Raw genomic sequence first — 26472 nt, forward strand, 5'->3', positions numbered from 1 at the left:
AAGTCATAGTATAGAATGTCATAAATAAGTCATAGTATAGAATGTCAGAAAAAAGTCATAGTATAGAATGTCATCAAAAAGTCATAGTATAGAATGTCATCAAAAAGTCATAGTATAGAATGTCATAAATAAGTCATAGTATAGCATGTCATAAAAAAAATACTTGGATAGCTCGATCACATACCTGTCTGTTTAGCAGAATGTAGATGACTGGGTTGTACAGAGCAGAACTCTTGGCGAAGAAGGCCGGAGCAGTCATGAACACTGGTCCGAACTCGGTTCCTTGATTGGCAAAGATGTACCAGGCCACCGTGGCATAGGGCACCCAGCACACCAGGAAGGAGATCACCATGAATATTACCATACGAGTCACCTCTTTCTCCGCTCTCTGGGTGCTTTCAGACTCCTGCTGCAGGGCTGCAGCCTGAGAACAGACAGATGCAGTTATTAACTTATTGAAGAGCCAATCGTAAACACGAGGGTCAGCACATCACCGCACTGAAACACATGGGATTAGACTGCCAAACTGATGGACAGGTCCTTTAATCAACACTTGAAAATGGTTAAATCCACAGTAAGTTATTCGTGTTTTCTCATGCTGTTTAAGGTTTGTTTATATCTGTAATATATTTCAAACACAGCAGTAAAAAGCACTGAAAAAGTCGTGTTGTGTCCCCTTTAAGTTTGTTATGACATCATTTATTTGTCTAAAAAATTATGTCCTCTCTAATGATAAATGTCAAAATTATTTTGTAAATATTCATGACTAATACATTATCGATGTTCTACTATCTATTATTAATGAGGGCATCGGGGCGACACTGTGAGCAGGCAGACTGCCCTTCGGCTGGAGGACCCGGGTATAAGCTGCCATGTTGGCAATGATCTGCCCTCCTGAAGAGTCCTTGAGCCACTAAATCCCTCACATCTCCAGAGACTCTGCTCTGTGATGCTGCTAACCTCTGTGGAGGGGAGAAAGGTAAAAAGAAAAGAATTCTCTTTCTCTTCAAGGATAAACAAAAGGTATCACATCCTTATTAATAATGTGTTGTCTGACAGCGGTGTTCCGTCTTACCGCTCGCACAGTGCAGAGTAGGCGACCGTAGCAGAAGAAAATGATGAAGAGGGGGATTGAGAAATGGAGGACAAACATATAGATGACGAATGAGGTGTTGTTGATCTCGGGCTTGGGAGTGTAGTAGTCAATCCCACAGGAACACTGCATTCCCTCGGGGATGAACCTGCATCCACACACGACAACAATCAAAGGATTTCCATCAACACCATCACACTCGGTATTTCATACGAGATGTGTGTCAGCGAGTAAGTGTGCTGCAAGTACAGCAAAGGCACTCTCTGATGTGCTTTACCGTGCAAATGATATTTGTTATGGTTTTAAAGCCTGGAAAGCACAGTCTAGACACTGAAACATACAGTACCGGGACCATCCGAGCAGAGGGGGAGTGGCACAAGTCATGGCCATGACCCATGTGAACACCAGCCCAGCGATGGCATGTTTCTCCTCAAAGCGGAAGTTGCTCATTGGCTTACAGACCACAATGTAGCGCTCAATAGCCAAAACCACCAGAGACCAGAGAGCAATCTCTCCTGAGACGTTCAAATAAAGCAGGTGTAAGCGTAAATACAGCACACATATACTTGGTATTACACTTGTACAGACACAGTATTTGAGATTTCAAAAATATTCATCTCATCTCTTACCTCCTAAAGTGGCGAAGAAACCTTCGACGTTGCAGCCGGTGGCCCCTAAGATGAAGTATCCGTGCAGGGCCGTGTAGAGTGTCACCGTGAAGCCCCCGAGGACCATGAAGAGGTCGGCCATCGCCAGGTTGAGCAGGACAAAGTTCAGAGGGTTCCTCAGCTTCTTGTTTTTGACCGTGACATAGAGGGTGAGGAAGTTGACGGGGAAGGCGGTGATGATGAGGAACAGCATGTACGCGGCCAGAAGAGAGTACTTCCAAGGCTCAGCCAGGTAGTACTGAGGGTGCTCAAATGGGCTGCGAACCAACCCGGTCTTGTTGGACATGGGGACATAAAAGTTGGGTCCTTCTGTGCCATTCATGGCTGCAGTTGGTGATCTTTTTTTTTTTTCTTCCTCTGAGACCTTAGCAGTAGATACAACAATCTGTGAATCTTCTAAAAGGGGAAATACAGCGAGTGGGTCTTATAGTGTAGCCGTAGTGCGAATGGAGGAGCGAGAGGACAGCTGGAGGGGATGGATCTTTTGGAAGTGAGATGTGCTCTGGAGCCCCCTGAAGCGATGCAGCACCTTTTAACAGGCTGGTCGGATTAGGGACTCGCAGGGAGCGAAGTGTTAGCAGAGATGGAATTAAGACACTCCGTCTCCCTCTCTCACACAAAGCATTACAACTCCAGAAATAGCTATGCGGTATGTTAAGCATTCTCAAGGTGAGGGGGTTACAGCCCGGGCTACCCAAACCCCATCATTACTGTCACGCGCATCGATGCATCATCAGAATGAGATGAGAGTGGGAGCGAACGCAGACGGAAGCGACCGGTTGTTTTTTTTTTTTGAGTGGACCAACGACAAATTAAATTTCTTATTTGCATCCGTGAAAGCTTAATCCCTAACCGCTGCATAATGCAGAGCTCAACTCATAGCCTTTAGAGTAATCAGAGTCAGTGGGGCATGCTGCTCATAGCATGCACTCTCTCGCACACAAAACCTGTAGTTCAGTCTGAAAGAAAAGGAAGTTAATATTACCGTCTTTACAACATCATTATGAAAGGCCTCTGCAATAAAAAGTACCAAAATATTTTATTGAAAAGGTTTTTTTTTCCCTTTGTAACAATATCAAAAATACATTTTTACGACCAAACATCAGATGACGTGTCCCGTACTGTTGTAAAACATACAGAACAGCTTCAGCTCATAAGCATCTTGTCCTCTACACAGCAAATACATGTTTTATAGGTTAAAATAGTCTTAAATAAAATGATTTTTATAGTAATTTTTTTACATTGTTCAGCCATGTTCCTTTTAAACTGATGATGTAATCAGTGACAGGTCAAGGTAATCTGAGCCAATCCACCCAATTGGGTCGATTGGCTGATGGTGCACTTTTCTTACACTATACTAATGACCGACACACACATACACACACACACACTACAGGTATTACTTCAGTCATCCTCGGAGGACAAAGAGCTGATCTTAAGACGGAGCTCGAGGAAAAGCAACACATTCACATTAACCGGAAGATAAACAGATGTCCGTGTACATCACAGCGACAAATATATTACAATACAAAAGAATAATGACAAAAAGGACGAAGAGGAAAGGACCAAAATGGAAATGGTTTCTCTCGTTTTAAGTAGATCAGTTCTGTTCGTCGATGGGTCTGCGACAATAAGGACAGCAGTTGTGCTGAAGCATCAGGAGCTCATAATCCTCACTGTGAAACATCTACGAGGAAACACAAAGATAAGAGCGTCAGAACGGCCCAGAATAAACAGATCTGATCACAAATGCTGTGTAGAGCAACATGAAAGTAAAGCTTTGTCTGCGGTTCACACCAGGTCGTGGTGGCCGTGTGCGTTATGAACGCTGTACCTTGAAGCAGGTGGGGCACATGGTGATGCTCACGTCGGGCAGCAGGGAGCGGAAGTATTCCCATTTGAGCGGCCTGGGCCAGCGTTTGATCAGGACGTCCCTCCTGCTCATGGAGCGCAGCACCAGGCGACTCACCTTGACGGGGACAAAGGTGGAGCCCCCCTGCTGTTTCGACGCACACACGGACACATTATGGACCCCGTCCTTTCACCCTCTCCAGCTGGTTTGCCCAGTTGGCGGAATATTAAATCGCCTCATCACCCCGCCTTACCTCGAAGCTCATTTTGGCTGTAAATGGGTCTTCCTCTGCATCATCCAAACCGTCATCCATCCTCAAAGCCTGCAGCTCTGAATTTGGTGTTAAGAACGAATAGCACACACATTTCAATAACATATTTTATCTGTTGTGTGTTTTCTGTTATATATTTTCAAGACGGGGGGGAAAACAAACTATATGAAATGATCCCTCAGAGACTATTCTAAGAATGAATGTTCAAAATGCCGATCAGTCGTGCCTGTCAGTCACATCGTGGCTCTGGAAGAACAGAGCAGACCTCAGTGCCCTTGAGTGTCTGTCGGCTAATGCAGGTTAATCCCTGCACTAGGGCTGTGGCTACGGCTCTTGGAGGGTTAGTGTCATTAAGATGAGACAGGAGAGCCACGCTAACCCTATTAGCTCAAGAGCTGAGATGACTTAGCTCTGACAGCTTACCCCACCAGCACAGAACCAAGGCCAACGCAGACTAAACAGCTTCTTAGAGCTGTCACAAGGCGGAGGCGTGTCACGTGCCCTCGCTTCCAAGAGATGTGTGAGGGCAGGGATGCAGCCGCTCAGGACCAGCAGAGCGGGGAGTTAATAATTCATACAGAGCATGCGAGTCATCTGTTACCGCATATGAACACACGGAGTGACATAGTCTAGCTGATCAAAAGATACCGCCGTTGTCCATATCCTGCCAGCGAGCATCCCTGTGATCCGTGTGGGGAACTTCCAAGTCAATCAGAGACACGGCCTCCTCGTCACTTATGCCCTCCTCCAGGTAGAACTGCACCAGAGGCAACACCTCTGCACACAAGGAAGACACGCCACGTTACAAAAAAGGACTCCTCTCTGGCGAATATACCGTGCACCCATGCGTTGGCGTGTCACTGACCATATGAGGAGGCCGAGTAGATGAAAGGCTGCCTGCAGTTGATGCACACGCTCCCCTGGTTGTTTAGCAGGGGGTTGTTGGTGGAGCAGCGGTAGCACATCATGCCCTCAATCAGGTCCTGCAGTAAACACACGAGAAGTTAAAACAGACACACTGGAGAGCGCAGGACGGGGGGCGGGGCCGCTTTAATGATCAGAGAGTATTTATGAGCGATGTTTCAGAGTAAGTTAACACGTATACATCCAGCATCTTTAACACACCTCGCTGTCGTGAAACGGTTTGGAGCGGATGTTGAGGCTGCCCAGCTCTATGGACTCCTGGAAGCGAGAGGGAACGTGCAGCTCCTGGAGTTTCTCGTAGGAATACCTGGCAAGTTTATACGCACCCAGCCTTCGACTCTGCTTGGCCAACGCATACAAGGTGTTACTGATAATAAAGGTTAAGGATATCTAACGCAAGAGGAGCAGCTGGAGCGGAATGCCGACTTCTAGATATCTAATTCAAAACAAGTTATTTTTCTGTGTGGAAACATTTATACTTTTGTGCATTTATAAATAGACATAACTGCATCTTCCCTCATTTCTACAACTTAGTGAGTAGAACAAGAGACATGCTGAGCCAGCAACATTGGCTGAATGCCTTGGAAGTAATACCGTGTGTGTGTGTTTTCGTGTTTCGAGTTGAGGGAGTCGTTGCTTATTTGTATTTATATGGAGACGGATTGCTAAGAGAGCCGCTCTGAGAGCAGCAATGACAGGTCAATGAGTTGCAGCTGCAGCCGCTCTACGCTGGCACTCCTCCATCACCTAAAACGTAACACCACTGCTGTCCTTTCCTCTCCACTCAGCGACTCGCCAGCTCCACCCACACACCCAGATCTGTTGATAAATGCACGTCCTCCTATTGTGAAACTTGTTCGGTGCGGCTTTTCTGTGACATTGTGTTTTATTGTTCAAATAGAGTCCAACACATCCCCGCAGAACTCTATCAAATCTAAGTTCAACATTTTTTGTAACACCTCAGTTCGGCCACACAGGATCCAGGCTGCTCAGCCCGATTTCCTCCTCAAAGGCTGGGCTTTCCTTCCTCGTACTCTGCCTCAACTCTGTATGTGTGTGTGTGTGTGTGTGTGTGTGTGTGTGACTGCATGGATTCTGTCTGTGTGGCTTTGTGTGAGTGTGTGTATTATTTCAAATTAAAGCCCATTGTTTAGTGTGTATCCGTTCACTAATCACAGCATTTGTTTAGATAACGGAGAATGTGCCACTTACTGGCATCTCCTCCTCCTTTCCCATCATCCCCCCTTTTCTTTCTCTAGGCAGCAGCGTGGTTTCCGCAGGGGCGTCCACCCCCCCCCCCCCCCCCGACACATTATCATCACCATCCCTGCCAGTCTTGATTTCAGAGTGGCATGTCTGTTCTTCCCCACACTACTTTCTTCTAAAAATATATTTGCTTGATATTTTTCGGAAGGACTACTTTCTCAAATGGAAGGATACACTTTAGAGATGCCTGGCGGTATGTCCTTGGTGAGGTTGTTCAGAAGGAACCTGCAGATGTTGAAGAGCGTCTCTGGCATGTGGGAACTGAAGGGCTCATCCTGGAGATAAAAAACAGATCAAAAGAAAGGATTGAAATATTAGTCTCGACTAAAATTTGGGTGGTTTGAAGTTGTTTTTCAGAAAAGCTCCATCTCCGCTTTTCCTCTGCTTAATTTGTTCGGAGTGTCCATCTGCACTCGGGTGAGAATAGTCACACAGCAACTATTCGGCTATTTACACCCGGCCAAGATGAATATGCTACTTAACTTAGCGATAGTTAGCTGTCAGAAACAGTAGTAACAATAACATTGGTAGTATGTAGAGCAGCAAAGCAGGTCTAGGGAATAGGTTGTGGCGGGTGAATGGATCAAATTTAGGACTTTAATCCAGGAGATTGGTATTTGAGTCCTGTGAGAAACCTATTTTTACACATTCTTTCATCATTATTTTCAGTTTTCAGTCACAGTTTGGTTGGGTTTAGGAAACATATACAGTACATCTAGTAGGCTACATATACACACAGCATTGTCGGCTACGGACACCTAGGTGCTTGTCTCTGCTGTGCTTTATACACCCGGGTGTAAAGGCAAGAGCAATCGTTAACTGCACTTTATCCTAAAGGTTGATCAGTCAAATCATTAGTGCCTGCCTGGGAGAGTTAAGGTGAGGTATCGAGGGTTCCTGCTCTGGTCTGGATCACAGCGATGTGCCTCTCTAAGCCGGGCAGAGAGCTGAAACAACAAACTGAGGATGCTGACACAGGCCAGGTTGCCTATTGAGTGCTCATAACCACAGATTGCTTGTTTGTAAGTGGGTTAGGGCTGTGGGGGGGGGGGCTTGGAGAAGACCACTGGTGAATTAGTCATCATGATCAATCAAGCAGCTGGTTACCACGCTGATAGGGATCAGGGAGGTTTCAGGAAGTGAACCACTGTGACTGTTGCATGAAGGGCGTATCTATAGCTATGATCAGCTATGTGTTCATCATCTCAACTCTTATGTGAAACATTTGCAAAAACGTTTAATAATGGAGGTTCTTGAGAAGTTCAATGGTCTCAACCTGAACTTAACATCCTCAGCTCTCTATTGTTCGCCTTACCCAACAACCACTGTGCACATTTTCTATTTGTCCTTTACCCTAAGTCCCTTTCTCTTTTTTTGGGGGGATTGACATAATCTTGCAGAGCCAGACCTCCTCCTTGTCAAAGCCACAGCGGTCTCAAAAAATGTGAGCACAAAAGTTGATTAGAAAATGGGCAGAAACGCAGTGGGCTGTCAGTGTCCTTCCATGTTCAAAAAAAAAGAAAATTCTAAATTTGGAACATGAATGTGTTTGTGCCCAAACAGAAACTTGAACCACATAGCAGGTACTGTTTCCAGAGCTTTCAATCTGACAGCCAATCACATGGCTGCCTCCTGATTCCTCCCCCCCCCCCCACAGACTTTTGTCTGGTCTGGCTTTGAAAGATTAGGGCTGACAAAGTATCGCGTTCTCACCGTGTAGCGCTGAATGGAGCGATAGACGTGGTAGAACTCTGCAAGATGCTGAAAACGCTCAAACTTCTTCAGCATTTCGTCCTTCTGGTCTTCGCTTTCTGCTCCGGGACAAACACACAGAGACGGACCAAGAGGAAACAAATGCATTTAGCATAACAGTAAAAAACAGTGAAGTGCAGTGAAGATGGGTCTCACCTCTGGCGATGTCCAGACACTGCATAGACAGCATCCAGTAATAGTAGCCTGCATCGTTGAACCTGTTCTCCACCACTGCATTGTGGGTAAGCTGCTCCAGGACTTTAACGGCTTCGTTCTGTCGGCCGGCCTTGTGAAATGCTGCGGAGTGAAAGAAAGAAAGAAAGAAGTGGTGATTGATGGATTGTTTATGATGTGCCCCTTGAGGCACAGCTGATATTTCAGGAGCCAATCTAAAACATCCTTCTTCATGGATGGATCTCTGGGGCAACGCCTTTGGTGCCAAGTTGTCATTGTTGTGTTATTTCACAACCAAACACTAAGCAAGTATTATGACAACTTTATTTCCTAAATGACGTTTCAGTTCGAGTATGAAGTGCTCTTTTTCTTTTTTTAAGATGTTCAGCAATGTTGCCTCTCGTGTCCCGTTTGGCTTCGGCAAAGATTTTACACGTTAACAACATAGCTTCCATGAACTGGTTTTGGGTTTAATCTTTATTCTATCGTATTAATAATATAAAGAACAATAACAATCGTGTGTTTATGAAAGTGTAGGTCACAATGTCTGATGCACACTTCTAATATATTCTGTCTACAGTCACATCTGGAAAGAATCACTCGAGATTAGCTGTGATTTTTGATGCAATCGGATTATTTTACTACAGAACTTTACTGTACCTACCCACACGTACACACGTACACACACACACACACACCGACTACATGCCACTACGAGCAATTTACACATAAAAGACTACGTTTTCTGTATGTAATAAGTCTTTTCTAAACAGGGAAGTTGTTCCTGAATATCAAACACTGAAGCACTTTGACTGTAAAGCCCCAATAAGCACGAGCACTACTCTTCATGTTCCCATCGGAGGGTAATTAGAGCCCCCCCCTCCCCTCCCCCTCCACCAGTGACCCTGCTCCTGCAACCACACTGGGGGTCAGGACATATTAGTGGCAAATATTTATCAGTCTACCTAACTGGATAAAAACCACATTCATCTGCTGTTGATTATTGTGAGGAAGTAACCCCCTCCCCTCCTCCCCCCCCACACACACACACACACACGCACACACACTTGTAGGCCCATAACAGAAAGCAGGTCATGTTCGTAACATTATGTAGACGGAGGTTCGCAGAATGGTCTCCTTTTTATTTAAAGTGCATTCACTTATTCGATCAATATGTAGCGATCCAATATGCAGTTTTTGCAAAAAAGGTGAATGAATGAAACAGAAATATGACGACTATTAAAAGATATCTTCAAACTGAAGACGTCTGTAATGAGCAAATAGTGAGTAAGCCTTTAGGTGATGATAAAAAATGCAGCAGAGCCAATAAAATCTCTGGACGGAACCCCGGAGGTCGAGAACCACATTTTAGCTTCAAGCCCCCAAATTATGTAATTCAGCCTTTAGTGTAAGCTGTTATTGAGAAGTACCAGCGTAGTGGACGGGAGACAGACAGGAATCCTGAGACTCAATTAAAGTTAATCGAGTAACACAATACTGCATCACTAAAATACACACAATCAGCAAAACGCATGACCATAAGCAAAGTCCAACACGATGAGGCCTGTTCAGTCATGAGTTCACTGTCGAGGCAGGCAGAGGAAGATTATGTACAAGAGGAAATACGCCTGCTGAGATCATAATTATAAATCTATGAGCTGATTATAACTATGGTTACAGTTGGTAATCATCATCAGAGCCGCTTGTAGGACTGGTGATTAGAGGCACGAATGCATGTCATTCAGCTAACAGGCAGCTCGGCTCTGTGCTGCTCGGCTCCAGCAAAGAGGATCATGTTTTACAGTGAACACGGAGAATCTCTGCTTCCAGAGCTGGCCAGACTTTATCACTTCCATGTGTAAACATGTGCTGTGGACTTTAATGAAACGTACATTTTTAACAGGACTGCGAATGTGTACACTGGAGAATCCCTAATAGGCTGACTGAAAAGGGGAAAGTGGAGCCCCGGGGCGATGCAAACTCACCTTTTTGCGCCTCCTCAAAGCGGTCGTTCTCCGCCAACCACTGGGCGTAAGGCACAAAGACGTCATTTCTGAACTGGGGGTGCTTCTCCGCTAGCGAGAAGGCCTGAGAAACGGACGGGCGAGAGCAAAAGCAGAGAGTTGTAACGCGGCATTTGTGACACGTTGACTGTAATATGAAGCGGACAGCATCAGACTGAACTACTGTTACCACACACATTATTCAAAGAAACACACATTACTTCCAGTCAAAACATCGCAACGCGGCATTATTAATGAGCTCAGCTTAGGAGCTAAATTGATTTCACGCTCAATTAGAACTACAACTGCGGCTCTTGCACTTTTTTTTGAATGACAGGATATAAAAGAGCTGTTGCAGTGCGCTGTGGACACACATTTGCCCGTCACAGTGACTGATTAATCTAAATGTCCCGTGGTAAAACCTGAGCCAAGAAACACACACCAGTCATAACATACAGTAAAAGAGCGAAAGTGTGTGTGTGTGTGTGTCTCCAAGGCCTGTGAGCCCAAAGCCATTTAAATAACTACTTTGTTGTAGAGAAGAGTGGGAGCAGTGAATAGCATCCATATGGCACATGTTGTAAGTCAGTCTGTGCTCCGTCCCGTCTTGGTGTCCACCTCCCCCAGTGAGGCACATAAAGCCCAATAGTTCCCTCAACCTCTGCCTCCCTCCCTCCCTCCCTCCCTCCCTCTTCTTTTTTTCCTTCTCTCTGAGGATCAAATAAATATCCAGGAAGCCCTCCTCACACACTACAGCAGAAGCATGTGATCGTGATTTGATGTTCTGTTTTTGGCTCTTCTTGTTTCAGCATGCAAATCGCCAATGTGCATCTCTGTAACGCCTTTAACTCGATTTAAGACGGCAGATGGATTAAAGAAAGGCTACATCTTATTCTTGTCTGAGCAGCATGATCCGCCCTGATGGAGGAATTTGATTGGAAGCAGAATGGAGCCTTAAGCTGATGCTCTTTCAGTGCGGTAGAGCGTCTTTTGTGCTTCTCACTCAGTAATCATCATGTGGGCATGGATTCAGAGAAATCCAAAAGCTGGATGATTAGCGGGTGTGTGTGTGGTTTGTCAGTGCAGCATATCAGGCAGATGTATTCTTATTGTTCTCATTGAGCCGTGGTTAGTTGAAAAAATACAATATGCTTTTCTGTCCGTGCGCATCGAGCGGTTTATGATATGGGTTTTCTGAGTGCCACAGCAGTTTATTTAGCGCGGCCCTATGTGGTTCACATTATATTTATGCGATCGTCTCGGTACATTCTATATATAAGCCATGATGAGCGGAGCAGGTGTGCCTCCTGTGTGCATTAAGTGTGTCAGACCTCTTCCCAGTGCCAGGTTTCCACATGCAGCTGCACGAGGGCCTGCAGGTCCCCCATCTTGGAATAAGTCTCTGAGGCATAGCCGTGGTGCTTCAGCCTCTTGAAGTGGAGCGCACACTTCGCCAACGGTTCGCGTTCAGCCTTGTCCAACTTTCGAGCAATGTCGATGAGCCTGGATTAAGAGGGGAGAGGAATGAGCGCACGCAGAGAGTGCAGATAAACCCTTACATGGTGGGGGGGGTCCGTCATATTGAATTATTCTGATGAACCCAAAAAGAACAGAAGCTAGTCGGGGTCACCAGCTGAATCAGAGTCAGGTTACAGAGGCCTGACTCTGCTCTGCTGCAGTGTTTGTAGTGCTGACCCACTCGTAGCACCACCATAGCATCTCTGATACGACCACCAGACCTCGGGCTTTGCCTGGTTTTCAACAACACACCCCACATTCCCACTATGCATGTATGAGTGAAAGCTAATGGAAATGTAACAATTCCCTTTGCACCGTCTTATCTATCGTAGCTTTCACTCAGCACATGAAATATAGCTTTTACTGATTCTCAGAGAGACGCATGTTCTGGATATGTACTTGTGGTGCCTCGTGCTGCTGCTATGCAACACAGACTGCAAGTTAATGATCCTCTTTGGACATATCTTAAGACAATGAGTATCGGATATGTTTGGGGGTTCTTTTCAGAAAATAAGTTAAGTGGCCTTCTTCAAATTTCATCAACTATTTCTCCCTCATTGAAAAACTCTTTTGTTAGTTAGTTTGGCTTCCAAACTAGTTGTGATGTCACAGCAAAACGATTCAAGGTGAGCACAGAGAAAAGTTTCTCCCTTCCGCCAATGAATGTAAAAAAACGGCCTTAAAAAAAAATGCAAATACAACATTCTGCACAGCGAGGCTCAATCATCCAACTCAAGTAACAATAAGCGACACGTATTTTTGAGTTGGGAGGAACTTTAAACTTCAACACATCAAATCAGGAATCTGAATTGAATCTGAATCTACATCTGGGTTCAAATGTGGCTCTTTGTTTTGTTTCCCAAGTTTTTAGGGATTTTAAAATCTTTACACCGGTTTACCTGTTAGTTTACCATATTGATTTTGAAGTTCCTGTATTAGTTTATAAGGCTCTACATGGCCTTGCATCAGACTAACCTCTTAGTTTATGAACCAGTGCGGCTCCTCAGATCCTCTGGTTCTTTTCCACAAAGCAGAACCAAAACATTTGGTGACGCTGCTTTTAGCCGTTATGCTCCGAGCTGCTGGAACAGCCTTCTGAGAGGAGCGGAAAATATTGATTTTATTTTTAAACCAATTTATTCAGTCTGGCTTTTTTGTATTTTACAATTTTATGTTTTTTATTATTATTGCTTATTTGATACGGTGTCGTATGTGTTTTTATGCTATGGTTATAGTATTTACACTTATTTTATTATAGCTCATTTACTTCTTTCTTTCTTTACAGTTTCACCGTAATCCATTTATTCTGTTTTCTTTTTGTATTTATCCATTTATCCCTTAATTTCATTTGGTGTGCATTAGTCTCTTCATCTCTCCATTTTCATATTATTTTCGCCTCGTCCATCATTTGTAAAGCACTTTGAGCGTTTGATTTGTTTTAAAAGCTACTAAATAACTAAAACTTGATTATTATTCCACTAATGTTATGAGTCTGGTCTGTAGATACCTAGAAAGAATCACATTTTAGATAGAGTGAAAAGTGTGAACATTTCTAAATCATATTAACTTCTTTTGTTCAGTTATTAACTAGAGAAAGTGATCATTTCCAATATTTAAAGAAGTATTCTAGCTGACATTTGACGATTTGGGGAAATCATGCACACAAATCTAAAAAGACGATTTAGAAAAGGTTAAACCGGAATAAGAGTGTATCTTGTGTGTAAAGGATTGTTTCATACAGTGACTGGCACCTACATGTCTTCCCAGCCGTGTTCCCCGATGATGTCTATGGCTTTGAGATGTTCTCCTGCTGACAGGTACATCTCCGCTGCTGCCCGGGGCTCCTTGCTGCTCTTAGCCCAGTCTGCCTGCTTGGTCATCAGGATCCGAGAGCTCTTTGGGTCTGTCGCTCCAACGAAATCCTGCGAAAAAGACCCACACAGTTACAAATGTACCAATGGATAACTGGGAAATCCCATTAACACTGGTTATAAGCAAGGACTGTCATGTGGAAGGAGAGTGACGCTGATATCGAGGCCGTTCTAAAACACTTAATGGCGTCGTATTTGCGTTTGGGCTGCCGAGTAATACTTTTGAATTTGATACGACTCCCTTTATTAACATATTAATAAAACATTTTGTGGCATGTCTTCTCAATACCGCCCCTGACATCGTAGGCTAGTCCTGTTTTTTCCTCTTTAACGAGTTGACATTCGGTCTGATATCAGGCTGCAGGAGGAGTCCAGTTCAGACAGCCAGAACCATGTGGGTCGAGGCCGAGACAGGAGGAAGAGAGTAACACAAACAGCAGGCGGCTAGCCCACCGGTGTCCATCCTACCTAAAACAAACAGCCTGTAGGACCAGATGGCCACACAGCCACATAAATATACAACAGCCACATCAAACACACATACAATTTGATACACGCGCGCGCACACAAATATACATGAGCGAGTCATAGCGGTGTCGTCCTCGTCCGCTCCAGGAACGCGAATGTAGAGCTTGACGATCAAAGTGCCCGTCCCCGCATGTAAACACAATAAAGCAGGAATTTATTTTGCCTCAACTCCAACTGACCTCATCAAAGTGATCATGTGAAAAGCAGACGCTCGTCTTATTTCTATTCCTTTGTGCTCCATTTCCAACTCTAACTATGTGTGTAAGTTACCCATGTGGAGTACACGGATATGTCTGTACGGTGTGTGTGTGTGTGTGTGTTTGTGTGTGCACTGATCAGATGATATATGTGGAGATTCCAGTGATATACGAGGAGATGAAAGACAGACGGTAAAGGGAGTGGGGGGGTGGGGGGGGCTGTTTGAACACAGTGCAGGGCCCCAACTTGGCTTAACTGAGCATAATGAGGAAAAACATATGTTTTACAACCCCGAAAACATGCAGCGCTTTCCAGGTTGCTCTACAGAAGGTTTGTTGTACAGGCGCGCGTGTGTTTTTGTCAATCGATGATTCAATCACCTTGGCGTACTCAAACATGCGCAGGTCAGTGTACATGCTCAGGGCTCTGGATTCGTGGCCGGTGCGTTTGTAGAGCTTGGCTGCCTCGTGGAATTTCCCCTGGTAGGCATAGACGTCTGCCAGGAACAGCTCATTGTCGTTCTCGCCCCGCTTCTTCCTCTCCTGCAAATCAGTCAACACAAACACTGGCATGTGTGCAGAGATAAACACTCACATGCATGTACACAGTCACAGTCACAGTCACACACACAATGAGTCAAAAACAAAAGAAGGCACTAAAAACTTTTGGCTTGCAGGATGCAATCAGCGTCGCCTCTGAGCGAGCACTAAACCCCATCAGTCACAACGAAAAAACAGAACAAATAGAATGTTTATATAATACAATAAACATTTATTTCATATGACTGAACAAAGATGCTTTTACGGGAGAATATTTTCCCTTTTCAAAAGAGAGAGCAGCGGAAACTTTCTTCAGGCACAAAGCTGAAAAAAGACTTCTCTTTGCTCTGCATGCATATTGTCGAGGAATATGTGTGTGTGTGTGTGTGTGTGTGTGTGTGTGTGTGTGTGTGTGTACGTTATTTGCTTTGTGTATACTGGGCCCGAGGAGGTCATTCGGGATACAGGTTCTTCCCTTGCTCAAGAAGTTTTTAAGTGTAGCTCAGGGCAGAAGCCTTGCAATTAAAGGTATGACGACCATTAATAATTGTGATTGACCCAGCATCCCCTCCGCCTCCTCTAAACATAATGACGTCAACTCTGGTTGGAGCAGAAATCAGCAAAAAAAAAAAAAAAAAGAACTTGGCTTTACACAATATTTATGTTTTTTTGTCCCTTTCTTAAGAGTAAGTATTACCTCGATGCTATTGATGAGCTCCAGGTAGCGCAGGTCTCTGATTCTAATGAAGGCCTGAAAATTGGGAAGACAAGAGATCATTTAGAGTTTCTTACGTGTTTTCTTTTTGCAGTACCAGCTTCATTAAAATCATGCCTTATACAGTATGTGTGAACATCTACCGAAGAGTCTGCAGAGGACATGAAGTCTAAGAGTAAGGCGAGAAGCAAAAGTAACAGCAAGGTACTGCCACCACATTTGGAGGTAATTGCTGCAATTTGTACGCTTTTATGATTCTGGGAAGATAAAAGCAGTAGAATGAGCAGGTCGATGACACTGAATGATGTGAGTGTGTGTGTGTGTGTGTGTGTGACTGGCCTTCTTGGCGGTGTCAAAGTCGAGTCCCTCCAGGGCATCTGTGGCTAAATCCCTCCAGTCACTGTCGGTCACGCCTAGACAGGCGATCTGGTAGGCCTCCTTATACATCTTCCTCTCCAGGTACTGGTACATCGGCGCCGACTGAGCAGAGCAACAACGCCGTCAACAAGCATGACAAGCAGCAGCAAACTAATCAATAAATAGGAAGACAACACATATTCACCCACACACTTATGTCAATAACTGTAGCAATCCATGACAGTCATATTTGTCTTTGTAGTACAAACAAATACCATGATATTTAAGATCCATTAGATCTTGTGTCAGCGCCTCCAGACCAGGACGGGCTGACAACACGCTACACACCTGAGGAACCTCCACAGCCGACATGGAATAGACGTGGAGACAGAAGATCTTAGAGCCGTTGTAGCCGACCATGAAGCCCTGCATCTTCTGCTGGTGAACGGGAAAGTTGCTGGCCTTGATGTTGAGGTAGCCGTTGCCAGAGAAGCACAGCATGTCCTCACACTGGGTGTTCCAGGCCACGCTGTTCGCATTAGGCTCCTACAGGGAGAGCAAAGAGAGAGGAGGCAGGTGAGGGAGGATAGGTCTAGAGGTGACTGTGGGACACGGACCAGACAGGAGTACAGGAGAATATCTGCTTAATGCAAATTATAACACATACATGTTTCTATTTTATCCCATCCCACTGCACCTCGTTCCTCCAGCGTCCCCCCTTAACCCTCTCCACCGGCCCGCTGACCTGAAAAAGCAGCTCTTTGCTGTTGATGTCGTAGACCAGCAGAGTGTTGTGCTCGTCCACCACAGCCAGCTTATTGCGGGAGGCGCTCATGTCCAGGCAGCGCACCGAGGTCGACAGCTTCAGCAGCGTGATGGGAAACAGGTTGTCGACGAATATCTTCAGGATCTACGTCACAAAAAAATGACGACAAGCAGAGCAGAAATGGAAACCTTCCTTCGAGAAGAAAGACCTTCCTTTTATGTTTGAATTCCCGGAGCACTGGCTTGTGAGCATGGGAGTCATTTTGTAAGGTTACTTAATGTGGGGCTGTATTTTCCCAAGATACTCACAGCACCATTCTTTAGGCCTACTAATAGGCCCTCTCTGCCCGGCGAACCACCAATCACTTTGATGTAGCGAATTAGAGACTCCATCACCCATTCTTTTTCCTTGACGCTGGTGAAGGACAGACACTGGAGCCTCTTCTCCTGCGAGAGCAGAGCGGGAAAGGTGAGACCACAATTACATTCAGCACACGGAACACTGACTTGTTAAGTACGACCAAATGATTCTGTTTATTTTTATTATTTCAGAGTCTGTTAATCACGCCCTGTACCTTATTTAAACATACTCAGTAATGCCGAACAATTCTTAGCACGTTGTTCTTTTAAACATTGCAAAGTGTGGCTCAGCGGCAGAAAGGGATGCAATGAAGATGAATGATTTGATTTGACACAGCCGTGCACAAGCACAGCCCATATATATGGTATAAAAGCTGTCTGAGGCATGAGACACAGGCCCGCCTGTTCGAGAGAGATCTGAAGCACCTCTGTCTCTCACACAGGCAGATTTAAAAGGAAATAACCTGAGTGTTATGGCTGCTCCTCCTCCCTACCAGCCTCTGTCAAACACACAGAGACAAGAAGCAGAGAGGAACCCCAAGAGACACCCACTGGTTCAACAGACTGTGGTCCTTCCCCTCCAGTCTCGCTCTATCCAGTTTGAAGACGGTTGAGAAGGGGAGAGAGAGAGAGAGACGGAGGCTGCAGAGCACATGCACAGCTGGAGCATTCAGCAAACTAGGCAGAAACATCTGGAAAACCAGCAATTGCGTGATATTATCATTCTTCACTGGGCTGTTTGGGCAGAACACTGACTCACTCTGCTTCTATCATGTTAATAGTTCTCAAATGTCTCTACGGCCTCATGCGCATTCTGTCAAGTGTGCATTAGTGTCATACAAAGAACCGGAGTGACACTTCAGGTCAGCAGAATTTAGTCTGAGAAGCATTAATAAGAAAATCTGTCTCATTACGTGAGGAAAGACCCAAAAACACAAACAGGCTCCCGAGCAAGACATTTTAAGTAATCAAATTGAAATGAGTGTTTTGAATGGTTTGTTTTTAATGAGCATTCCACCGCACAACCACCGTGCAACCATGTCTCCTCTGACCTGACACAGGATGATGTGCTGGGAACAGACCACCAGCAGGTTGCATTCAAACTTCCTGCAAATCTTCTCCTTGATCCGGTAGTGCATGTCTGAGGAGTCGTCCGAGTAGAGCTCATAGATGAGGATCTTCTCGGGCAGCTGGATCGCAAGGCGGTTTCTGTAGATGGCGATCTTCTTCACCAGCTCACGGCACTTTATCCGTACTAGGGAAAGAAGGAAATGAAAACAGAGAGTGGACATTTTAAGTGTTATTTATCTTAGCCGATGCATCCTGTTGAATTACAACAGGTCCTCTATGATGAACTCAATATCCTGGAGCTAAAGCAAAAGTGCACCTTTTTGTTCAGTGATGAGGTGCTGGACAATGACATCAGTCATGCTGTCCCTATAAGCGTAGCGATCCTTGTAGAGGCCGTGAACTGTACTGAAGATAAGTTGGTAGCAGGCGATGGTCCCATCCTGGCAGGCCAACACCTAAAGAGAAGAGATAACAATGTAGCAGTACATCCTATTAACGCCTCTAAGAAAAGATTGAACGAGTGGGAAAATGTTCCTGTTGCTAAAGCATCTACACAGCAGAACCGAGAGAATCTGCCAGCAGCCATTTCTCTCCTGTGTAACCCATCACTTTCAGCTAAATATAGTGAAAGGGAAAAAAAAAGTTGCTATGGTGTTAAATGAAATTAATATCTGTGTAGCTAAATCAGATCAAGAAAAGGTACCAAACGCAGACTGACACTCTGAATAGAAGGTCTGAGCTTTATCACTGTTTTGCATTACATTTGCTCACCTCTTTTCTCACTCTGACATGCACTATTATTTAAGGGTAATGATCATTTCTCCAGACGTGTAGCTTTATCAAGCTGCAGACCCACCACAAAGTTGGAGTCAGGCTTAACCCGGCACGTCCACACCCAGGCGTTCTGCTCTCCAATGGTGCTAAGCCGCACGCCGTCTTTAGTGTAGAGGGACGCCTGTTTATCGGAGCCCCCCATGACTATATACTCGCCCTTGGAGAAGTAGCTGACGCAACAAGGGTCATAGGTGAGAGTCCTGTCTTTTCCAATCTGACAGAGGCAAAGAAAGAAGAGGACATTAACCGAAGAACAAAAGTATCATTGCTCATATTTATTGCCCGGGGGCTTGGGCCAACACCTCCCACCGTCTGGGCCGACACACATCAAAGAATACATTCAACCATTCCTCTGTGTGTTTGATGAAACGATAGACATAAAAGTTTTTTTTCTCCTCTGGTTTTAACAACCTCTATTGTATTAATGTTCAAAGACAATATGCACAACGTATCAGTCCCTCTCAACTCTGTGCATCTGTTCCTCCTCACTCTACAAAAAGAAAAAAAAGCTGTCGGACACTCGGTTCTTTTCTTTTGTTGCAAACAATTCCTGGTGTTGTAATCAAAACAGAATGTTCACTAAAATAAATAGGCCAATGACAATATAAGAGCCAACGGCAGAGTAATGAACAGTGCATATTTGTCTATAATTACGGTAATGCCCACAGGGAATTCAGGAGGAAAGAGGGACAGTGAGGGGGCAATTATAGCATAGCGGGATCACTTCCAATGTACTGTAATGGTTCCAATAGAGCCTGACAGTTTTATTACAACAGGAAATGCTGCTCTTAAACTCAGTTAAGTGTTCCCAATACCATGTATTTTGGGCAGATAAACAGACTTCTTATTGCTATAGCCAGTGATGGCACATACAGTGAGCTGATAGCGTTAGTCTTCGGGTATTTTCCATGCAAGGTAATGACACCGCCTATATTTAGTCATCTAAATGTACTTTTGAACAGTTTGAAGTGGCAAATGTGCTTTATTAGAACATGTCGCACAAGTAAGAGTGCGTATGCTTATGTACACTTGCCAAGTCACCGTGTTAGGCATATGATGTACATAGACCTGTGGTGCTCACCTGCTTTCCACTGAGCTGATAGAAGGACAGCTTCTGACCCCAGTCTGCCACAGCCAGAATGTCATTGTGCTCATCCCTGTGAAAATACAACAGAAATGACTTCAGCCATAAGCCGTCCTGTCAACATACTGTACTAGTGGGTCTTTGGTTGTTTAGGTAATGATGACGGTGTTAATAAAAGTACCCTTCAACTAGGGGACGAATGGTCCAGCCCTTTCCCCTGACATCTGACAGATTTTTAGCTTTACCATGTTTGTATGCTGATGTTTAATTTGCTTATCGTGACTTTGCATTTGTTTTTATCGTTGCCACGCAAGCCTGTGTGCTGAGCAGAATTCACCCTGTGGAAGCGTTAATGAGCAATGCATCGAATCCCTAGCAGCAGAAGAGACTATTCACTGGCTGACCTCAAGCTCCAACCTCCCTGTTATATTTCATAAGTCCTTTGGAAGAGAGATTTTCAATTCTCAATGGGACTATCCTTGTTAAATAAATATATCTGGTGCATTATCTCTCACCAATGCCCTGTTTAACCTCCCTCCTGCTAATCTCCATCTTCCTGTGTGCCCTTCTCTCTCAATTAACCTGTTCAGCAGTCCTCTGTTATGGCTACAGCTGTGCTCCTGGCTTAGACTGTAGGGGGCATCAAAGAACATGGTCAGCGGATCCGAGGCATCAAACTTCCAATACTCGCTGGTTGACCGCTGCCACCTGCTGGCCCCACACAAGCTATTCACTTAAAATGCAAAGTACTCTCAATAGCACATCAGTTCTTAAGATCTTAAGTGTGTGTGTGTGTGTGTGTGTGGGGCATTAAATCAAATAAAGTGGTGAAGATAAAGATGTTATTTTCTTTATTTCGTTGTATGCTGCAGTAGTGAATTAAGACTAACTTGGAGGGGTTCCAGGCTATGGACCAGACAGGAGAAGAGGAGCCTCCTGGACGCTCGATCTTCACCTTCTCCTCTCCGTTCTTGTTCCGAATGCTCACCACTCCGTTCATCATGCCGAGGGCGAGGTACTGCCCGTCGTTTGTCCACCTTCAACCAAATGAAAACCGTCACCATAAACGTGTCACATTTAAATGCACCGATGTTGCAGACAGTTAGAACTACAAACCTCACTTACCCACAACATGTTATTTTGCTGCTCACTTTATGTTTGTTCACAGATTTTTGCTCCGGGGACCAGAGACCTAAGAATGTAAAGAAAAGATATAGTCCGATGTCCATGGGGACAATTTCTCTTTTTGAAAATATTCATAGGTTCATAGTTTATTATGCACAAGATCCTAAAGTGCAGTATGGACTCAAACTCATGGTGCACTTACCAAAGTCACCAGAAGAACAGGAGGCAAGTTGGTGAGTGACAGGGTTGTAGGCAATGCACTGGATAGAGTCATTGTGACTACAGATAAAACAAAGGAAAAGAGAAAGAGAGATGAAGTAATACATTAAATACATGTAGAGGGATAAATATAAGCGACACTTACGTGTATCTCAAAATACCCTCCAGTTTAGAAGTCCAGATGATGATGCTTTTGTCAGCTGACCCCGAGGCAAACCTTTTACCTGAAGAAGAATATAGTTAGTATGATAACGATGACGACTGATAAAGGAAAATGTAGTGTACGAATGGAAAGCCACTTGAGTACCATCTTTAGCATAGGCCACGCAGTACACGATGTCTTTGTGTCCTTTTAAAGGCTGGATAATGGCTCCATCGGCTACGTCATAAACCTGCAACAGAAGTTGAATACATTAGATGTAATAATAACGCATGTATTCTTTAGATATGCGTTTAGAAACCAGGAAAGACTTACGAGGACACGGAGCCCTGCAGCGATGATGAGCTGGGTGCCATCTGGCTTGAAGGCAAGGTCATAAATACTGCAAAAAGGAAATAATGGATTCTCACTCATCGATGAAGTCATATTAAGGAAACATGATAAATAGTCATGGGGTCCAGCTTCTCAAATTAGAGGATGTTTCTGCTTTACTCAGTTTCTTTAATAATTGTAAACTGAATATTTTTGGATGCATCTCTGGATTTTGGACCGTTGATCAGACAAAACTAGAAATTTGAAGAAGTTGAGCTTTTCTTCATTATTTCATCTATCTATGGGTTTTTTTCAGAAGCAAATAGTTTATAGATACATTTATAAAGTACACAGGTTAATCAATAATAACAAAAAAATGAGTTTAAAGGTTCTCGTTTACCTTGAAAATAGCATACCCAAATAAATATTGCCTGTTAATTAATAAATCTGCTATCTTGTGGTCAGATAGTTCATCTATAATCCAAACTAGTTTACATGTAAATGTAACGTTACGTCATTAACAGCAAGCAAAGATGTACGTTAGCTTCAGCAACAACCAACTAACTAGCTAGCTTTACGTTAGCTTCAGCTTAACATTGTATCGTAACAAAGATGACATGAGACACTATTGGTAGAGCAAATATTCTGCACGACACATACGGCAGAATAATCATAAACCAGCTCTAGTATCTGACATTTAGCTAACGCTAGCTAACGTTAGCCTGCTATCACTAGTTTACATAGCAACCGCCGTTGCTAACCGCCTAGCGTTGCGTCCCAGCATCGGGCCCCGGGTCGGACAGACTCTCACCATTGTTCACGAATCGTTTCTTTCCACGCTAGAACGGCTCTCATCTCCACCGGTTTTTTTTAAACAACAAACCGGTACCGGTGGGGTTTGTGTCAACAGGTTGTGGTTGTTACTCGGGTTTTCTTACTAAGCTCCGTTTTCATGATTCGTTCTCACTGCGCAGACTCGGATCTGCTCGCTACTTCCTGCAGCAGAGGCACGGCTGCTGGCTCGCTGGCTCCAGTGTTGACATCAGAACATATCCGGGAAGACAACAAACAACACATCGATGGAGCACACACACGAGTCTGCACCATATCATCTGTGGTCTGCACTCCTGTGAGAAACGAAGGAGTACGAGGTTAGTCCACTCTTTATTTGAATTGCTGCTTATCATGTCAACATCTGCTGTAAAGTTAGATCAGAATCACAATCAGCTTTATTGGCAATGTATGCATGGAATTTGACTCCGGTTTACACATTGCTCTTAACGTACATACATAGAATATACAAATAAACAATAAAAATATAAAAACAAGGACATTAAAGACAAAGTAGAACAGAGAAACTAAGCATAAACATTTCACTGCTGTGTACAATATAAATATATATCGAAGAATATATATGAACACAAACAACAACAATGACAATGGACAATGGATTTGGGATATTATTGCTGCTTATGTCAACATCTGCTGTAAAGTTAGATCCATGATATGTTTACTTGCCTACTTTATGTTGCACTGCATTACGAATGGACGTCATCACTTTGACCATAACAACAACAATGTAATGATATTCATTTGCAGGTAAAGAACCAGGAATAGCTGCTGATGTGGGAGGAAAAAGTCAGCTTCTGGATAATGACTTGAAGGCAGTGAGCTTCAACAGCACACCTCTCAAAATGCACACTAGCTGCGATGTCAGGCTGGAAACCAGCGACACAAACAACCAAAGTCACAAATGCGAGGATGACTACTCGTGCCGTGCTTCCACATTGCCCCTCGGCTGGATCAGAGAGGTTCGGCAGCGGAAAGCAGGCAAGACAGCGGGCAAAATGGACATCTACATTACAAGGTGACTCATTGTTTTCTTGTAATCGTACCTTCCATCATGACTAAGTGCTTTTGCAGATTCAGTGTCTGATTGATTTTCTTTTTCTCTCTCGGTTGTGCAAAGTCCCCGAGGCCAGAGGTTCCGCTCCAGAGCATCCCTGCATGCTTTCCTCCTAAAAGATGGAGAAGGGAGCTTAGACATAAAGCTCTTTGACTTCACAGCATCCAAGGACGACGTCGTCAGCCCTTCGCAGGTACTCGCCTCCAAAGGGAAGCGCAGGACAAGAAAGAAAAGACGCGCAGATGGACAGCAAGAGACAACAGAGGATTCACCTCCAAATAAATCTAAGAGAGCGTCTTCCTGCCTCGGAGGTGATGCTAAAGACGGAGAAGCAAAGAGTTGCACACAAGCTGCACCTTCAGCTACAGAGGATGATGTCAGACTGCGGGAGACTCCTCAGAGGGCGGGTCAGCTGAGGGAGAAGCTGCTCAGACTGGCTCCTTCCAGTGAACAACAAAACACTCCCGTCGCTCACGAGGACGAGGAGGCCGACTCGAGGCCTCCTGTCCCGACGCTGAGCGTTGAACCTGCCACTGAGAGCGAGAACGAGGGCGAGGATGAGCGAGGCGGAGAGGAGACGCAGGTTTACAGCAAAGGCGACAACGAGACTAATTCTGAGCCGGAGGCCGACGGCAACAGTCATCGGGATGAGGAGGAGGAAGAGGAGGGAGCTGGTGGGAGCTGCACGCCAGTGAGGGATTCCCAGAATAGTAAGCATGGTCTCCACTTTTCTCGGGATCTACTTTCTTTTCTTAAAACTCACTTTCATTGAATGATCTCATACAGTGCAGCACAATTACTACAATTTCACATTTTAACACGTCAGTTTTTCTTTACCCAGCTGCCTTCAGATTTCTTTGTCACTTCCAGTCATGAAATAAATGAAAATTAAAAGAAACCAAAGTCACACAAGGGCGGAGATATGTTCGATAAAGAGGGAGGCAAGAAGAAATGTATATTATTACTGGATATATCTGATTTGCTCCATTTTAGTTCCCATGTTCCAATAGTTGCCTAACTTCAGATGTGACCAAAAAATGTTGTCTGGATCTCATCACTTTACAGTTGAATTACCAAGATCCTAAATATTCACCAACCGAGCCACTTAACATTCATCTCTACTTTATTTGTAAGGTGTTTGGGTTCATGCACATAAATATTTTAATTCCCTCATTTATAATTCTGCTCTGTGGGGGAGTTTCTTTTTTTTTTTTTTTTTTTTAAATAATACATTTTTAAAATTAGATTCTAAGTCTAGGCTCAGTGTGTGCGAGAGACGCGCAGAGCAGTTTTATTTTATTCTCGTTTATTTGTAGATTTCGGTCTAAATCTGCGCGTGTGCGCTCTGGAAAGAGACGGTAATATTAAAAACATTAAATCAAACATCTCGGTAGAAATTATATGCAAAAAAAAAAAAAAGTAAATCAAATGTTACATTAATTCACTTACAGGACAAACATGTCTGCGGTCAAAAGCAAAGCAGAAAGATAGCAAAACAGCATCTATAGCTTCTCATTAAGGTGAAGTGATTGCACCTGAAGGGGGAGGGGTGGGTCTACCTGCCACTGGTGTGATCATGTGATCTCCTTGATGACGATGTGTGTGTTTTTAAAAATATACTGTTTCCTGTCTGCCTAGAATCCAAGAGCGTGGAAGACAAACGGAAAACAAGCCCTTATTTCAGCAGGAAACTCTGCAGAGACGGTAACGTTTAAAATGTCTCTTTAAAACAAGAAGCAAAGAGAAAGCTCGTGTGTATGTGAGACATAAAACATACCTTAAACATTAAGGAGACATGTCCACCGTCTGTACACAGGTTTGAGCCCACCCAGGAGGAAGGCCTTAAGGAAGTGGACGCCGCCTCGCTCGCCCTACAACCTCGTACAGGAAACCCTTTTCCACGACGCCTGGAGGCTCCTGGTGGCCACCATCTTCCTGAACAAGACCAGCGGTAAGTAAGATCCATACACACACACTTTGCGTTGCAACAGTGTTGTACCAAACGGCACTCAAGTCTGGCATTTTCATCAATGCAGGCAAGATGGCCATCCCGGTGCTGTGGCAGTTCTTTGAGCGTTACCCGTCTGCAGAGGTGACCCGCGAGGCCGACTGGAAGCCCCTCTCTGACCTAATGAAGCCACTCGGCCTGTATGAGCTCAGAGCCAAAACACTCGTACGCTTCTCAGGTGAACGTGCTCGTCTTTAACACGTGACGTAATTACAGCGTTAATATGTCGCCAGTGCAGATTTGTATGGTTTTAATAACAATATATGAAGCGATATGATCAGCCAGAAAAACCTCACAATCCCCCTTTTTCACTCCTGTGTAGATGAGTATCTAAGTAAAGAGTGGCGTTACCCCATCGAGCTGTACGGTATCGGGAAGTACGGCAACGACTCCTACAGGATCTTCTGCGTGGGAGAGTGGAGAGAGGTGAGTCTGTTTTGGATTGCATTCGTTTTGTAATGTCCATGAATGCCATATCACACCATATTTCAACACTTTTTTTTTTTTTTTTTTTTTTTACATCAAAGGTGAAACCCGAAGACCACATGTTAAACAAATACCACGCCTGGCTGTGGGAGAACCACGAAACACTTGGAATCTGAAACACAAAGCATGAGGATCACATAAATACACGTTACTTTAGTATTGTGATGAACTTGATACGTCAAACCTGAATCCCTTTAGAATTATGCAGTAATATTCTTCCTTCTTCCTTTTAAACTGTTTTTATGTGTAATGTGTAATAAAATGTTTTAAGTGGTTTAAAAGTTGAAATGATTCATGAGTGGATGATTCGTCTCGTCTCATGTCTTTATACGTGTATATAAGATCCAGAGACATCTTGTGACAGCGTCTCGTTCGTCTGTTGTCACAGGCCGGTGATCTTTCTCTTTAAACGC

General features: G+C 44.3%; 3 protein-coding genes across 3 annotated transcripts in view; 1 reads left to right on the top strand and 2 right to left on the bottom strand.

Annotated features, from left to right (window-relative positions):
* The window catches only part of exorh (extra-ocular rhodopsin), a 3504-nt gene extending 1404 nt beyond the window's left edge, over nucleotides 1-2100 (bottom strand). Inside the window, exons 1-4 of the mRNA XM_031844776.1 lie at nucleotides 1723-2100; nucleotides 1440-1608; nucleotides 1076-1241; nucleotides 185-424 (exon numbers count right to left, since the gene is read on the bottom strand). Of these exons, the coding sequence (XP_031700636.1) occupies nucleotides 185-424; nucleotides 1076-1241; nucleotides 1440-1608; nucleotides 1723-2083 (936 nt within the window). The 5' untranslated portion in view covers nucleotides 2084-2100. The remainder of the gene's footprint in view (nucleotides 1-184; nucleotides 425-1075; nucleotides 1242-1439; nucleotides 1609-1722) is intronic.
* Nucleotide 2101: 1 nt separating this feature from the next.
* ift122 (intraflagellar transport 122 homolog (Chlamydomonas)) lies at nucleotides 2102-22720 on the bottom strand. The gene is made up of 29 exons (XM_031844774.1): nucleotides 22471-22720; nucleotides 21663-21729; nucleotides 21495-21579; nucleotides 21333-21411; nucleotides 21171-21247; nucleotides 20969-21035; nucleotides 20734-20880; nucleotides 19841-19916; nucleotides 18782-18973; nucleotides 18242-18380; nucleotides 17907-18109; nucleotides 16804-16941; nucleotides 16475-16639; nucleotides 16078-16275; nucleotides 15712-15852; nucleotides 15355-15408; nucleotides 14499-14660; nucleotides 13277-13443; nucleotides 11335-11506; nucleotides 9986-10088; nucleotides 7983-8123; nucleotides 7788-7885; nucleotides 6249-6349; nucleotides 5010-5175; nucleotides 4750-4867; nucleotides 4533-4661; nucleotides 3867-3943; nucleotides 3596-3760; nucleotides 2102-3448 (listed from the first exon to the last, which is right to left on the bottom strand). Exons 1-29 carry the CDS (start codon nucleotides 22512-22514, stop codon nucleotides 3362-3364), a joined length of 3558 nt encoding a protein of 1185 aa, XP_031700634.1. The 5' UTR covers nucleotides 22515-22720; the 3' UTR covers nucleotides 2102-3361.
* mbd4 (methyl-CpG binding domain protein 4) lies at nucleotides 22628-26388 on the top strand. The gene is made up of 8 exons (XM_031844775.1): nucleotides 22628-22810; nucleotides 23259-23526; nucleotides 23629-24275; nucleotides 25204-25269; nucleotides 25382-25516; nucleotides 25602-25751; nucleotides 25896-25999; nucleotides 26101-26388. The coding sequence occupies exons 2-8, from the start codon at nucleotides 23354-23356 to the stop codon at nucleotides 26173-26175; spliced, it is 1350 nt and encodes a 449-aa protein (XP_031700635.1). The 5' UTR covers nucleotides 22628-22810; nucleotides 23259-23353; the 3' UTR covers nucleotides 26176-26388.
* Nucleotides 26389-26472: the final 84 nt, after the last annotated feature.

Source organism: Anarrhichthys ocellatus, unplaced genomic scaffold (assembly GCF_004355925.1).
Source record: "Anarrhichthys ocellatus isolate YVR2014 unplaced genomic scaffold, GSC_Weel_1.0 scaffold5, whole genome shotgun sequence".
NCBI lineage: Eukaryota > Metazoa > Chordata > Actinopteri > Perciformes > Anarhichadidae > Anarrhichthys > Anarrhichthys ocellatus.